The following is a 16,426-nucleotide window of genomic DNA, read 5'->3' as shown; positions in this document are numbered from 1 at the left end:
GTAGCTTCTATTCCAAAACTTTAGATTAGCCCATTATTGGGCTCCGAGTTAAAACCAAATTGTCCACACAATTACACGTTTTTTTGTGTTCTGTTTTGCAGCTAGCATTCAATTTAATGTTGTTAATTTCAAAGACTGCAAATCAAAATGACAGCAACTGGAAAGATAATTAAGGCAAAGGAAATGCTGAATGAATACAAATATTACAAAACAATTTCATTTCAAACACACTGCTGCACCTGCAGTTCACACTGTAATAGTTGAAGCATTTCCAAAAACTTGCAATCAAGCGTAAATTACATGATCAGGTGCGTGACCAGCAGTGTAAGCATTACAAGTAACGCGAGTTACGCAATCAGATTACTTTTTATCAAGTAACTAGTAAATGAACTAATTACTTTTAAATTTACTACACAATATCTGAGTTACTTTTTCAAATAAGTTTGAAAACAAAACAATAATACTCTCCTGTCCTCATGTTGAGAGAAATCGGGAGTAAGTACGAGTCGTTATGTGTGCTGTGTAAACATGATGGTCATTGTAGTTCTAATCTAGACTAAATGTGAGCATGCATTTACTCATCTCACACAAAAACAGATTCATAATTCCTAAAAAATATATAAAAACACTGAAATGCAAACCTGGAATAATTAAACATGTTAAAATCACAAAAATATACTTTATGTATTTAATCTCCCTTTAATAACCAATGTCTTTGCTGCTGACCTTTGATGATCCAATTTAACCATACTAATAAGCAAAAATGACTTTAGATAAACATCACATTTGTGTTTCATTTTTTGGTTTTTATTACAGAAGTAAGAGTGTTAGACCCTGTCCCAAATGGGACCCTAAACCCTCACGGTCTTCTTCCAAGTCCGCACTTTCACGACGTAATGCCGCTTTGACTGCCGGGAAGAAGTCCGCTGCGTAACCCGCACCAGTGCGGGCTCGGCAGAAGTGCGCATTGAGGGCGCATATCGGCCTCTGAGACCTAAAATGACAAATGGGACACACTGCGGTGTCGTTTACTTAACAGACACACGCACGCAGCTGCCATTGTAAGTCCACAAGACCGAAATGACAGGCCCTTAAACTTTTCCCTCGTTATATTCTTCTGCAATCCAGAATGGCAGCACAGCTGAAAGGTTTGTTTGAGCTGTGACCTCTACAGTACAGGAGGGAATTTGCATTTGCCATTTCCTATTCATTTCACTTTTATTGTGAAAGGGCCTTTAAATTTGCTATAAAAAAAAAAAAAAAACATATTTATTTGTTTATTTAATTTAATAAGAAACCAAACAAGCAAGCCCAGCCCAGGTGACACAAAGTAACACAAAAGTAACATAACACATTACTTTCCATAAAAAGTAACCAAGTAACGCAATTAGTTACTTCTTTAGGGAGTTATGCAATGTTGTAATGAATTATTTTTAAAAGTAACTTTCCCCAACACTGGTGACCAGGACGTGAATGTGACATTTGTCAGCAAAAGGCTTATTGTGCCTTTACATGACAACAAACTTTTCAATCTCAGGGTCACAAGTAAGTTACAAACCAAAGTGTCATCTATCACAACAGCTGAAATAGCTTTTAGGAAAAGCTTAGTGTAGGTATCCTGGGAAATCAAGAGTTCAGCTCAGTTCATGTGCGCTCAGGACAGCGTTCTCTGAAGGATTGAGCTCTCCTCTGAATTAATCATGCTTGAAGTGAATTCACTCATTCTCAGAGGACTACAGTGATGAGACGCAAACCGTTTTCTCTCATTTGACCAGAGGGGGAAAGCAACTCTCTTGCATTTTAATCACAGTCTTACAAAGTGCTTTCCATCCTGGGGATAAAATGCTTTCAGACATACAAAGCACTATGTTCCACATGTTCAGAGAAAGGGACTCAAATAGCTGTGACTCGAAAAGACACAACAATTTAAGCATACCACCGTCTGATACACCCACATCCACTGCGAGACAGAGGGGGGCTAGCAATGAAAATGTAATGAGGATATATGATTAAAAGAGAGAATTATTGCAGATCCAAGGACTCTTTCAAGCCCTTGGCCATGCCAACACTCTCTGCTTTGTTTCTATGAATACTGTGATGAATGCTACCAACAAAGGCCTTCATAAGAACTGCTTTGTAGTCAGTATTTCTAGTGCCCACACAGTGTTTTTATTCTCACAGGAGACTGAAGGAATAATTCACCCAGAAATTAAAATTCTGTCATCACTTATGCACCACAGTGCCAATGCGAATATATGACTTTCTTTCATCCATGTAACACAAAAGGAGAAATGCTAAAGAAAGGACTGGCTGCTCTTTTACTGTACATATTAAAGTGAAAGAACCGACCCGGAAATTCAAAAGTATGACATATTCCAAGCTTTCTGAAGTCGTGAAACAGGCCACATTGAGACATCATTGATGCAAACCTGATATCTAGCAACATAGGCCATAAGCATTGAGTGGATGTGGACGGAGCGCATAAGATAAATAGAATATAATAACATTCTTTAGACAAAGGAAAAAGTTTAAAAAATGTTAATCATTTAATTTAATCCTACTGTAATGGCATTATAATCATAATTAGAATCCTTATATTCAAAATAAATTAAATAAATTACAGTAAAATAGTAATCATCTGGTCATTAACAGGTCTTAAAATGGGGTAAATACAAGCTCAGATGAACAACAACAAATTACATATTACACCATCATTAATTAAATTAACAAAAATAAAGCCAAAATTAAAAAGCCATGGGTGACAAACTAAGTACACCCTATGATTCAACTGCTTGTAGAGCCACTTTTAGCAAGCAATAAGTTGAAGGAATCGTTTTTTGTATGACCATATCAGTCTCACGTACCATTCTGGAGGAAATTTGGCCCACTCTTCTTTATAACGTTGCTTCAGTTCATTGAGGTTTCCAAGCATTTGTTTATACACAGCTCTCTTAAGGTCCTGCCACAACATTTCAGACGGGGTGAGGTCTGGACTTTGACTGGGCCATTCTTTTCTTTTTCAGCTATTCTGTTGTAGATTTGCTGGTGTGCTTGGGATCATTGTCCTGTTGCATGACCCAATAGCGGCCAAGCTTTAGCTGTCAGACATATGGCCCCAAATTTGACTCTAGAATACTTTGGTATACAGAAGGGTTCATGGTCGACTCAGTGACTACAAGGTGCCCAAGTCCTGTGGCTGCAAAACAAGCCAAAAGTCATCAACCCTCCATCAGCGTGATGGACAGTTGGTATAAGGTGTTTGTGTTGATATGCTGTGTTTAGTTTTCTGTGCATTATAGCCAAACATCTCCACTTTGGTCTCATCTGTCCAAAGGACCAAGTCTTGAGGTTTGTATAGATGCAACTTTGCAAACCTAAGCTGTGCTGCCATGTTCTTTTAAGAGAGAAGAAGCTTTTTCCTGGCTACCCTTCAAAAAATGCCATATTTGTCCCGTCTTTTTCTAATTGTACTATCATGAACTTTAACATTTAACATGTTAACTGAGGCCTGTAGAGTCTGCGGTGTAGTTCTTGGGTGTATTGCGATTTCTCTGAGATTTACATGGTCTGACCTTGGGGTGAATTTGCTGGGACGTCCACTCTTGGGAAGATCGGCAACTGTCTTGAATGTTTTCCACTTGTGAATAATCTTCCCTACTGTAGAATAATGGACTTCAATTTGGAAATTGCTTCTTTAAGGTGCAAACTGCCAAAATTTCTGCTTTCATTGAGGTGATCACACTTGCTGATGATCAATTAATCAAAGACATTTGATTAGCAGCGTCTGACTGCTACTTACCCTCTTCATTCCCATGGAAGCAGTAAGGATATATCTACTTAGTTTGTCACACATGGCGTTTCCATTTTGGCCTAGTTTTTGTTAAATAAATAAATGACAGTGTAATATGTCATGTGTTGTTGTTCATCTGAGGTTTTATTTACCTCATTTTAAGACCTGCCAAGGATCAGATGATTTTGTATTATGTCCTGATACATAAAACCATAGAATTCAATAGGGTGTTCTTTCTTTTTGTATCTGTAAACAAACTGTTGCTTTTTGATTTATAATGTAATGTTTATATTTGACAGCTTTTTGGAGGACATAATATATTACATACCATACATCAATACATCTATTTTGCTCATTGCTCAAGAGGGGTACATTAGGCAGAATTTACAACAATAAAATACAGCAATCCTTGTATCTGAATAATTGATTAATTGAAGAAATAAATCAACAGATTCGTTGATAATCAAAACAAATGTTACAGTGGTAGCAGCCCTGTAATGTACAGTTAATTTTGTGATTTTTGGGTGAACTATCACTTTTCAACAGTACCTCTGTGAAGCTATGAAAATGTAATTGCCCCTCACTTCTCTAAATATGCACATCTTATTCCTACCTACACAAGCTTGAGGTGAAAGAACTAGCGAAATCCTATTCAAGTGCTGAGGCGAGTGGGCTGTAATGCTCTTCTGCTGGATGGGTTCACGGCAAGTGTTTTGTTGTAGATGTCTGTACTATAGTGGAGGAATACATTTGTGACATTTGGTGATAAGCAGGTTGATTTTGGTACCCTCAGGATAAATAGGTGAACTTTAAATGCTCTTTCGGTTGGTAAAACCCACTCATTCTCCACGAAAGAGGTTAAATTGAGGCCACAGACGCTCAGAGATGCCCACACAATCCCAGCATGACGGTAAGCTGCTCCTTCTTCCTGCCGGAGGGGATGCTGTGTGCCAATTTAACAGTTCGACCCACCATGAATTAAAGATTGGCTGCCTCTTTCGTAACCTCAAACTGCCACCACTAAGGGTTGGCACCCGTCGGCAAAGGTCTAGTTAATCGTATTTTCAAGTGTTATAGAAAGAAAGCATGTTGTTAACTCAGTCCTTACTTGTGACAGCAGTTTGTTGTTATTGTCCTCTAGAATCCGGACCTTGGTTTCCAGCTGGCGAATGTAGCTTGAGGATGCATCTGTAAGACAAAAAAAGGGGGAGAGCAATTAAAATCGTAATGTAAAACAAACAAACAAACAAAATACAGTGTTAGTAGTGTAGCTAGTGGCTTTTCTGTTGTGAAATAATTATTTATGTGAACCCATTTTTGCTGTGAACTAACTGTAAAGAAACATTTCATTGGTTGGAGAATCTACTGACCACTAATTGCTCAACAAATGGGGGCATTTCAGTTCTGCATAAGTGTCAATCGAATTCAACAATGAAAGAAAGCATCGCTAAATGAATCAATTAACAAATCTGATCAAATCTTTTTGAGTACTGTATATTCAAAAGAGTTGTGCAATCAAAGCCATGAAGACTAATTAGCACATCAGGTGAAGTATTTTTTAAGTCACTCCTGCCCAAAAAACACATACCTTTGATATTTTTCAAACAGCTTAAAACACTAACTATCACAAGGTAAAATTTCAGTTTAATTAAAGACTTGAGAATACATCTTGCGATCGATTTTGGGGTTGTTTTTAATTTGATTCAGCCTACTTAATTTCTCATACATATGTGTTTTTTATTTAATCCCACATTGCTTTAAGCCTAAAATTAGCCTCCCTTCTGGTAACACAGTTGAGATTATTTCTGTTTTCTCTGTGCCCAGTGTCAAAGAATTCAAATGACCAAAAGTATTATTTATGGTTTGATGTGGTCTGTACAGAGCCAGTAACATTGCAATAAATGAGTTATACTACTCTTTTAATTTCTGCACTGGCATCATGGTTCTGGCAAAGCCGCATGGAAAATTATACACCTCATCACAGACCTAACATTCAAGGCTGTATAAAAAGTTACAAAAAACCAACAAACAAAAAGGAATAATGCAATGCGATACTGAATTATAAGATCTCAGGTTACAGGGTTTAGATTAAGTAAATAATAAATATAAATTTATGTCATGAAACTCTAGATGGTGCAGGCTAAAAGGTCCTTAACTCAATGTGCTTGCAAATCACAGCATTCTCTATGGGACACAGCTGATTGGTTCCTGCTGTATCAGTAGCCAATGAGCTCGCTGCTCAACCTTCAAATACTTGGTTCGCAAGGCTCCAGACTAAAGGCCAATTTATACTTCTGTGTTGAGTGTACGCCGTAGCTACATCGTAGGCTGTGTGTTGCACGCGTAGCCAACGACGTACCCTGACGCGCAGCTCTCCAAAAATGTAACAACGTGTCAATTCTACGCGGACTGCAAGCGCTGTGATTGGTCTGCCAGAACAGCTCTCTCAGGTCAATACATTTAAAAAAAATCTGCGATGGGAGTGAGTGTGTGTCGATTGAAGCGCTTGTCTGTTGTGCACGAGCCACTGATACTGAAAACAGGGGCCACAAGCACTCTGCATGATTTCAAAAACGCATTCCAGCGCCATATCGCCTCTTATTTAACTCTACTAATCAACTAGAGATACTTGATTTGTATTAGATACAATGACTCAAGCTGCAAGAATGGTCGCTGCTGCTCCTACTCCGTCAATGTACACAAGCCGCTTCTTCTTCTGCTTTTCTTGATACTGTGGGTAACACCATCAACATGCCCGTGGCCTTGCATATCTAATTGTACATTATCGCGGACAACAACGCAGAAGTATAAATGAAAACGAACGCGTAACTCGCGGCGTTTGGCTGCACAGATGGTGGCGCCAGCATGTGATTTGGAAGCACTGGGAGTACTTTTAATCATAAAGTTATTTAACCATAAAATGGCTGTTGTTTTCAATTAATAAGTGCAGTTAGTTAGTTATGTTTGTTTATTGGAAATTTGACAGTAAAGGACTGAGCTTGAATTGAGTTGTAGATGAAATTAACTTTTAACAGTAATGTGCAAAAAGCAAATTTTTATAGGAAAAATGTAAATATTCTACTTTTATTAAATTGTTCTCTTATAGTATCATACTGAACTGACCGACAGCTTCAGTGATTATAAAAGTAGTTATTCAGTCACAATTTGAAGAAAAGTTTTTGTTTTTCATGAGACTTTGTGACTTCCTACTTTTTCCCATTTATTAGGGAGTGGGAATGGCCAATAAGCCAGTAAGTGCTCATCTGCCGCCATCTATTGGTTATGGTGGTAATTTAATGTTTTTTTTTTTTAAATAACGTGTTTGCCTCAAAGTTTTAGTTTCTACATCTTTAAACTTTTTTTTTTTTTTTTTACAAATCATCACATTATATTTAGAGTTTGAATTGCTGAAGCGCTGTTTGATCTGATTCTGCACTGAATAAATGCTTCTCATTTGATCTTGCGTCAATTCTGATGCAAATTCAACTGCTTCCTCACTGGATCTTCCAGCGTTAACGGTGCAGCGTGCTCGAGATCGGCCCACGAGTACCTGTTCTGAGCTCGCACTGCGTTGTCTTTTTCTCCGAACTGATAAACTCTAAGGAGTAGCGCGGTTTCGTTTCACTTTTGTTTTGTTTGATGTTTCTCATATGCAACATAAAAGGCAGCTCTTATCAGTTGGGCAACATGCTCGTGGCATGAGTGCGACCTCTAACCAAATCTAGTTGCACAGGCAGGAAAAATTTTAGCAAAATGCAACCATTTGGTCGCAGTCTAGAGCCCTGGTCAGCATTTGCTGTAGCTGTGCAGCATGCTTTCAGAAACCCTCCACTTTACACAGCTCCACCTGTATAGATCTGATACGGGTAATTCATGTATGCTATTTTGTACAACAGCACCATGTCTTACTTGCTCACAGCAGTGTCTCATGTGTGTATTGGCAGTAGCAAGTCCCTTACTTACTCTGCACCAACAGAAATAACAGCACCAGCAGCATAGCAGATCTATTCCGCCAAGACCAAACATATCAACAGTCAGGCCCGGTTCCAGAATCAAATCACTGAGGGTGCTTCTGAAATTGCTGAGGGTGCTCTAGTAAAATGCAGATAAGCCAAGCAACGGCTCCACCATAGCAGTGTACAGTGAGAAATTTATGATTATTTATTTACAAGTCATTTACCAATAATTGGAATTTCAAAAATATTTAGCTACACATTGTCTATTAATCTATTAGTCTGCCTTTACATTGCTTTAATGCGTTGCTAGTATTTTAACATGTCATCTTCCTGAGAACCAGAAAAAAAGGTTTTGTGAATTTAGAATTTTTTTTTTATTGTTTGGAGCATAAAAGAAAAACTTTTTTGATTTTTTATTCCTATGTTATAGGCTATGCTATATCCTCTGCTCTGTAGAGGACACCAGACCCCTTTACTGAGAAAATTAAAAGACATGAATAGACAAACAATGGGATTTTTTTGTCAATCACCAAACAATTGTTATGCTTCAAGTTTTTTTTTTTTATCCAAACTTTGTATAAAGATGATTCTCAATGTTATGAAAGATACAGAATCATTTCATATACCATTTTTCTTTATGCAATATGTGTGTTAACATGGCCATAAATGCCATTCCCATTCTATAGGCAATGCATCTATATCTAATTTGCATATTAATGTGTTGTAATGTAAAAAGACATGTAATAATATTTTCATAAGAATGTCTTGTATTTCATAAGAATATCCAGACTTAAAACTGTGTATGTTGTCAGAGAAATTTGTTAAATAATGTCCTCTACAGAGGCAAAACCTCTATTCTGGGTCTCAGGAGGATATTTCTCGAGCAGAGTGGCATTTATGTCACTTCCGAAACTTTGTAGCATGCAATTGGCCGTCGGTCCTCTTAGCAATAATAGTTTATTAAGTAAATTACTGTAGCCTCGAAAGTGAGCCAAGATCGATACAATCACTAAAATGCTGTTGTTGCAGGTTCATCGTGATCTCACAAAGTTCCTTTATAGAAATGAAGTCGTCTCGTCAACAATAAATATCTTACTTACATCGTATCTTGACTTTGTTTGTTAGAGAGGTTTCGCGAGCCTGCATTAACTCAGCACTCTGATCGCGTTCGAGAGATCAACGACTGTGATTGGCTGCATTACTCACCGCTGCAAAAACACGCTGTAAATAGATGCAATTGATGCTCTCCAGAACTCGGACACAAATGTGCAAATCTGCCAAATCTTTTTCGCCAATATTATTACAGTATCAACTGAGGGTGCTTTTGCTTGCGTTTGAGGGTGCTCTAGCACCCCCGTAGAACCGGGCCTGTCAACAGTCATATTCATTACCATGCCAAACACTCCAAGAGTTGTCATGTTTAGCTACTCTTAACAGCTATGTTACCTTTAAATACAGGTGTAAAAGGGTTCTAAAAAGTTTTGAGCTTGTCCACTTTTGACCACTACCATAGGTAGTCGAAAACGCATTTGACTGGATTGATTTCATAGTGTAAACACTCATGTGGTCGAATGTGTTCGGACAGCCACAAAAGACAGCCTACTCTCTGCCTTCTGGCCTAATGCATAAACATTATGGGAAGTGCGCTAGCCAGGTGGGATTTAAACTTTGTAGGCTGGAGACCCAAGTTTGGTTTGAAGATGAAAAACATACCAAGCACAATGTTCTCTCACCATTCAGCGTGGTGAGCAGAAACAAAAGCTGATGCTCCCTGTATGTTTTTCCATCGTCTCCGGATGTGTTCATATGTAAATAAGCTTATTTCATCCATTAGATCGAAAGATCTAAAAAAGCTAATATACCCACTAATAGACCCTCCCCTTGAAGAAATCAGGGATGTAGTTGAAAGTGGACAAAGAGACAGATTAAATACCAGATGTAAACAGGAATGTGTCTCCCTCATCTACTTGTGATCCGATCGACCAAAATGCATCTGAATACCATGTATAAACAGGGCCCCTTTTGGGATGCAGTAAACCTAATTAGGACTGGCAAACATAACAAATAAAAAAAGAAAAAGGTAATGTACCCAAGAACATTCAAAATGTTAAAGCAAAAACTAAATCACAATAAAATAATAAAGATAACATTTTAAAATCTTAATATTTGTATTTATATGCCCTCATATTATATATATATATATATATATATATATATATATATATATATATATATATATATATATATATATATATATATATATATATATATATATACATATAAAAAAACAGTAATACACATTGATATTTAAATATTTTAACAAAAACATTTAAGTGGAAAACAGAAACTTTGGGAAACATTTTTGAGTCATGAAACAAACAAATCAATAAAATCAAGTGTAGCGTCAGTTCTGGCAGGTCACGTTAGTCAAGCTCGCATCAGCTGACTGTCAGCTGATCACGTCTACCTATAGGAATATGACGTCTATCACAGCATACATGTATAAGCTCCTTCAGTACTATCAGCAGCTATTGCATTCTCCAGAGCTCATTTACCCTACTCCATCCCCAGCTCCTCCTGTCATCCAGTAAGGATTTGGTATTCGGATTCCCCTTGAATCAGACTAAATTCCCGAATTATTTTGTACATTTAATATCGACATTAATGATATCTGCAATCCATTATGTTGGTTCTGTTCTGTTTACCCTAAGGGGGGTTATTGCTGCTCTGTTCTTGCCCAGAATAGAGCCATACCGCCAATCCAAACTGTATGCTAATAGTCAATAAATCATCTTTGACGATAGTGGTCCTGACAGAATTATAGTTTTGAATAGATTAATTGAAATTCACCCATTTGAACTAATTAATGGAAACAGCTGGCCCACTAACTGAATGTGACTCTACACTCCAATAACATACAGTATTTCATGTTTGTAAAATATATTACGCTGCAATTTAACATTTGGTCTTATTGACCAACTGAGCATAGACCTTTCTTACCAATTACTATTGTGATCAGGAATAAAGCACATACTTTCACTAACGTTTTAAAAACTTTTCAAGGCATGCAGTTTGTTTCATTTGGCTATCCACGAAGTAAAAAAAATGTGTTGACAGTTAGCTGGGAAACTGTCACAGCCAAAAGTTCCTTATTGAGGAAGAAAATATTTTTTTTTTGCTGATTTTAATCATTTAATTAATTCATTTATGTTCAGTTTTTGTGAAAATAATGTTGGTCATATTTCCTCTAATCAAAGTGTCATTTTATATGCCAGGGTGTGTGCCTTAAAAGTTATTAGCCTAAAAGTTAAATCCACTGCTGTGTCTGAGTAAAACCCTCAGCAGTGGACAGTGAGGCAGGGCTGGGCGGCTGCAAATCCCTAGTGACACTCTAATCTAACTTCATCTGGCTGACTGAACTATGAGCACGGGCCAAGCCGATTAAGAATCAACTCCGATCCACAAAACCCTTGGACCAGCGTCCGAGTGAAAAGATCCACCCACTACCAAAAACCATTCCAACCAGAACCAGCTATTAGAAATATGGGTCACACTTTAGATTAGGGTCCAACTCTCACCATTAATAACTATTAACTACGATTTATGCCTTAATAAACTCCCAATTCCTGCTTATTAATAGTTAGTAAGGTAGGTGTTTAGTTTAGGTATAGGGTAGGATTAAGGGATGTAGAATATGGTCGTGAATAAGGCTTTAATATATGGATTATAAGTACTAATAAACAGCCAACAACCTGGTAAATGCATGCTAATAAGCAAGTACTTAATAGTCAGAATTGAACCTGAACTAAAGAATTAACTAAATATGACTCAACAAGCCTAAAGCAGTTAATAAACATTCAGTTTTCATCAATAAGGGGAGCTAAACACTCTCAGCCTTAAATATTGTCATCAGAGCTGTTGGTGTGAGGACAACATAACTGAACTTTTGCTATAAGATTCAGCTCAAAAGACAACGAACATTGAAACAACTCTTATTATGTCTTCCCAAATCCCACTGGGCCTGACTCAATACAACATCCAGTGCTTGTATTATTCAGTATTCCTTATTTAAAACTATTATAAATTACTCACAGTGCAGTATTGTTTATTATATTATATAATGCAATGTATAATAGGGCTGCAACAACTAATTGCTATAATCTATCAAACATCACATTTGTGAGAGAGATCAGAGTTAAAGTCCAGGTCAGTCTGCCAGTTTCATCTCAGAACTTGATCATTATTTTTAGATTTTCTTTTATTGAAAGCTAATTTTAAATAAACAATGAATTTTAGGATTTATTGCAGTGTAGAATAGGTCATATGTCAGTGAGTAACTTAAATTTTACTTACTGTATAGCCACCTGTTTTAACGTAAGAGAAGCACAGCCATATGTAGCTTGAATATGCAAGGCTTCCAGTTAGGTACAAAAACAGTCCGTTATGCTGCTTGATATTGCACATATAATTTGTTATCATATTATTTAATCATCATAATCAGAATCACACACTGGTTTGTAGCGCAAAATGTTTTACCATTAACTGAACTTTGATAGGCTATTCTTCTAGTTATTTACCTAGAGGCAAATTAAAAGTCTCGCACATTCACATTAAATACCTTACTTCTGTGTTGCAAATTAAGGTGGATACCTGTCTGTAAACGTTACAAATCCAAAGTTATGCGAGTATTTTCATATTTATATTTCATTAATATGATTTGACTATTTTGAATTTCTGAAGATTTAAACTATTTAAACTATTCTGCTGCTTCCAAATCTCCAAAATAGTTGTTTTATTTTTGTGTTTGTATTGTTGGGTGTGTATGTCTGTTTTGTGTTTATTGTTGCAGTTTAAAAAAATTGCACATGATGAAGGCCATACCTTGTAGTTTACTACATCACAGACTCCAGATATTCAGCTCCAAATGTATTGAGACAACACTGCACATTATAATCAAATAAATCTAACATGCTGATCAGCTATTTGTCCATGTTAGCTCAGTGAACTGACATGGATGTGTTTATGTGTGGCGGCACGACGTGGATGAGTGTGTGGGGGTGGGGTAGCTACTCTGTCCCTCTCGCTTTGTCGCTTCCAATCGCATCAGCAATGCCATGACCCACTTCCATTGACGCCACTGCGGCACAAGGCTCATGGGGGAATCTTCAGGATAGGCCGCATGGGCAGCAAATGTTAAGCTGTCTTCATGACATCAGAAGCAGCCCATTCCATCAGCAGAATCCCACAAATGTTTCAAGGTTTGTTCCGAGAGAACTGATGAATCAAATGAATTCCGACTTCTTGGAAGCACGCTGATGAGACTACAGTAACGCTGTCGATCAGTTTCCTTTGAACATCTGTTGCAACACACTGTGCCTACTGCATGCGAACATGTGTTTTAAATACAAATCAAAAACTGTGTGTGTGTGTTTGTGATTGACTCTGAGTCTTGAAACAGAGAAACAGAAAGGGAAAAACTAGGAGGAAAAAACTCCAAGCGAAATCTTTAAATGGGTGTGTGCAAGAAGTTGCTGGATCAATTGCTGCAAGATGTGGCAGTCCAAGCAGAAACAACAGTCCCTAAAATAATTCATTCCATACTGTCTGACCTCATTCTGTTAGAAAACTACAGCACGGCAGACAATGAAACTTGAATTAAAGAGAGGAGAAAAAAGCTATAGACTGTCTGTTTGTCTGGGTTTAGAATTCAAACTTGGCTAAAAAGAAAGTGAGAACAAATCTTGTTCAAATAGCCTGCACAAGCTTTCTTGTCTCACAGCAAGATATGGGAAATACGAACAGAGGTAAGGGAAAACAAAGAATGTTAGAGAAAGACAGAAATGGATAGAGAGAGAAGTCATGTTTGGATAGTGAGTTCATGTTCAGGTTCTAGACTAGGATCCATTGGGCTTATTAGTGGTGTTTGCTAAGGCATGCTTTACTGTTAGTATTGCTCTGTTGGGGATTTGAAAAAAAAAAAACTGGAACATGTATAATACTTCAAATTGCATTGACTTGTTGAGGAGAGGTGTGGTATTCCTATTCACATTTCATAATTTTCACCTGATAAAATCACTCACCACCACACTAGAGCCAATGGCCAACTGGCATGTACGTCCTCTGCCTGCTTGAGAGGAAATAACTCTCCATACCAGCAGGCGGCAGTACTCTGTAGTCGCCAATTAAAAAAAGAGAAACCAGAGGAGCTAGGGCTACACAACATACACTGTTAACCCGGATTTGATATCTAATAAAACATTTCATTACAATATAGCCTACTTAAAATATTTAAGTGTGATTGCATTACGTATAAAATATTAGTAGATTCTACTCATTTGTGGACATAATTTGAATGTGTGAACAAATTTAATTTAAATGGACTCAAATTATGAAGTTTTACTCCTGACCACGCCTCCTGCGAGTCAGGTAATGACGCCATTTTATCGTGGTGTGTGTGAATTCAAGGAGCTGTTGATGAGAAGTTGGAACATTTGTAGAACAAGTTCTACGGACATGTTCCCCAACATTTTACTTTTTGTTGTTTCTTTGCCCCCAGAGAGACTGTGAGCAGTGAAAATGTTAAATGACGGGACATTTTTCTCTGGTGAGCAAGCTAGTTTTCTCACTCGCATACGGCGGACATAACCCCGCTTGAAGCCCTGACCGGCGAGTTTGACGGACGTTTTTTTCGTCTTTTCCCTTCTATTGTTTCTTTTTCACTCAAGGAGCTGTTGTTGGGAGTGTTAACTTTGTTTGTACCTCTGGTCAGCACCGAACACAGCGGCCGCACTTCCAGCTGAGGAGTGAGGATGGCGGCACGAATATATGGTGAGTGCAATAATTTAACGTTTTATTTTGACACGTCTATTAATTGAAAGAGCAAGTTAAAGTTAATTCAGGCCCGGTTCTACGGGGGTGCTAAATACCCTCAAACGCAAGCAAAAGCACCCTCAGTTGATACTGTAATAATCTTGGCGAAACAGATTTGGCAGATTTGCAAATTTGTGTCCGAGCTCTGGAAAGTGTCACATGCATCTATTTACAGCGAGTTTTTGACTATAACTATAACTTTAATGTTTTCTAATTACAGAACAGTTGTCAACGACAAGCCTGACATCAGCCAGGAGGTACTTAAATGGACAGCGCTTTCTATAGTAAACCAGGTATGTATTGGTGCATTGACGCCATGTTGCAATTACCATAATTATGAGATTCCAGCTTGTAAAAAACGTTTACGGTCTTCCATAAATGACCTGTAAACTGGGAATTTTCTGGGAGCTCCTACTTGGATAACTGTACCGCCTGACTTCAGGGAATTCATTTAGTCATTGATAGTGTTTCCCTAATGCGTTATTCCCAGTCCAAGGACATGAACAGCTTGGAGTAGAATGTCAAATGTCGTCATCTTGGAATTACGTTAATCACGACATGGTGTGAACACAGCATCTGAATTCGAGTATTTGACAACAGCACTATCTGACGCTATTATATGACAATGTCTTTGTCAATCTTTTTCTTCCTGTTAGGTTGCAGCTGACAAGGACTCATACAGGCAAACTCCAGTGAGAATCCTCTTTTTTTGATCAAGAAAGCCATTGCTAAACCCATCTAGAGTGAGGATCGTCTTTGAAGGATTTTCTGGATTGATTTACGCCCTGCACCTGGACTAACTGGAATATTTATATGAAAAATACTTCATATTTTATTCAGCAGATAATGCTCAACCTAGAAAAAGGTGAGCTGACACCTAAAATTGAATACTGCCAATATTGTGAACTCAGGAGTGTATTTGTTTGTTTAATTATTTATAAAGCACAATTGAAACAACATAATGTTGACAGTGTAAACAAACCATATAGTTTTGATGCAATTTGTTGTGATTCTGATAGACTATCCATGTGATTAACAATAAGCTGATTTGATAAAACTAGTTTTTTTCATATATAAGGATAATGTTTTCAGGACATGAAAAATTCATGTTTTGTTGTATATGTTTTAGAGTTTAATTGAAATAAAACAGAAAATTGTATGAATTTACCTTTTATTTGCTTTTTTCCTTTTAGTACATTGAACTTAAATATACTATGTGTAATAACTACAAAATTAATTGATATAACAAAACATTTTAAGTTAAATAAAGTCAAATTTTTAAGTTCACATTACTTAAAGGTAGGGTAGGTAAGATTTGGTTAAAAAACGTTTTTTCCAAATTTGTTAAAAACCAAGACAGCTATAACTTTATCATTATGAATATAAACAAATAAGATGTCTTTTAGTACTCACTATCAAGCTAGAATAACGATACTGGTAAAGTTTAAAATACACACACAACACAGTGTCTACGACACACACAGATACAAGATGTAAACATCAGTAAAAATTGGTAGAGAATATAAAAACAAACCAAAGGCGGAAATAAACGTGCAGGTAAAGTTCCCGGTGAACATGGTAAAAGAGTTTAGACAGAGGGTAGTAGCTAAAGCTAACTTAGTTCTAAAAAAAGTTCCTGGATGCGGTGTACTAGCTTTTACACATGCATTTTGTTATCTAAAGTTACATTTTGCGAAATTCAACACGACAGCGATCAACTTGAGCTAAGCATGTTGAGTATTTATCATCTCTACTAATGGTTCGCTAATTGTATAACATTGTAACTTTATGCTAAGTAATGTTATGTTAG

The 16,426-nt window shown here is 37.1% G+C and overlaps 1 protein-coding gene across 4 annotated transcripts in view; it reads right to left on the bottom strand.

The window, feature by feature from the left end:
* Positions 1-16,426, bottom strand: part of ccdc85cb (coiled-coil domain containing 85C, b) — an 81,263-nt gene that overhangs the window by 36,885 nt on the left and 27,952 nt on the right. For all 4 annotated transcript variants that reach the window (XM_079832098.1, XM_079832097.1, XM_079832100.1 and 1 more), the window contains exon 2: positions 4,899-4,978. In XM_079832098.1, the coding sequence (XP_079688224.1) occupies positions 4,899-4,978 (80 nt within the window). The remainder of the gene's footprint in view (positions 1-4,898; positions 4,979-16,426) is intronic.

This window comes from Gobio gobio (assembly GCF_949357685.1).
Source record: "Gobio gobio genome assembly, chromosome: 12".
Taxonomy (NCBI): Eukaryota; Metazoa; Chordata; class Actinopteri; order Cypriniformes; family Gobionidae; genus Gobio; species Gobio gobio.
Note: the sequence above shows the minus strand (reverse complement) of the source record. Positions and strands in the feature narration are given on the sequence as shown.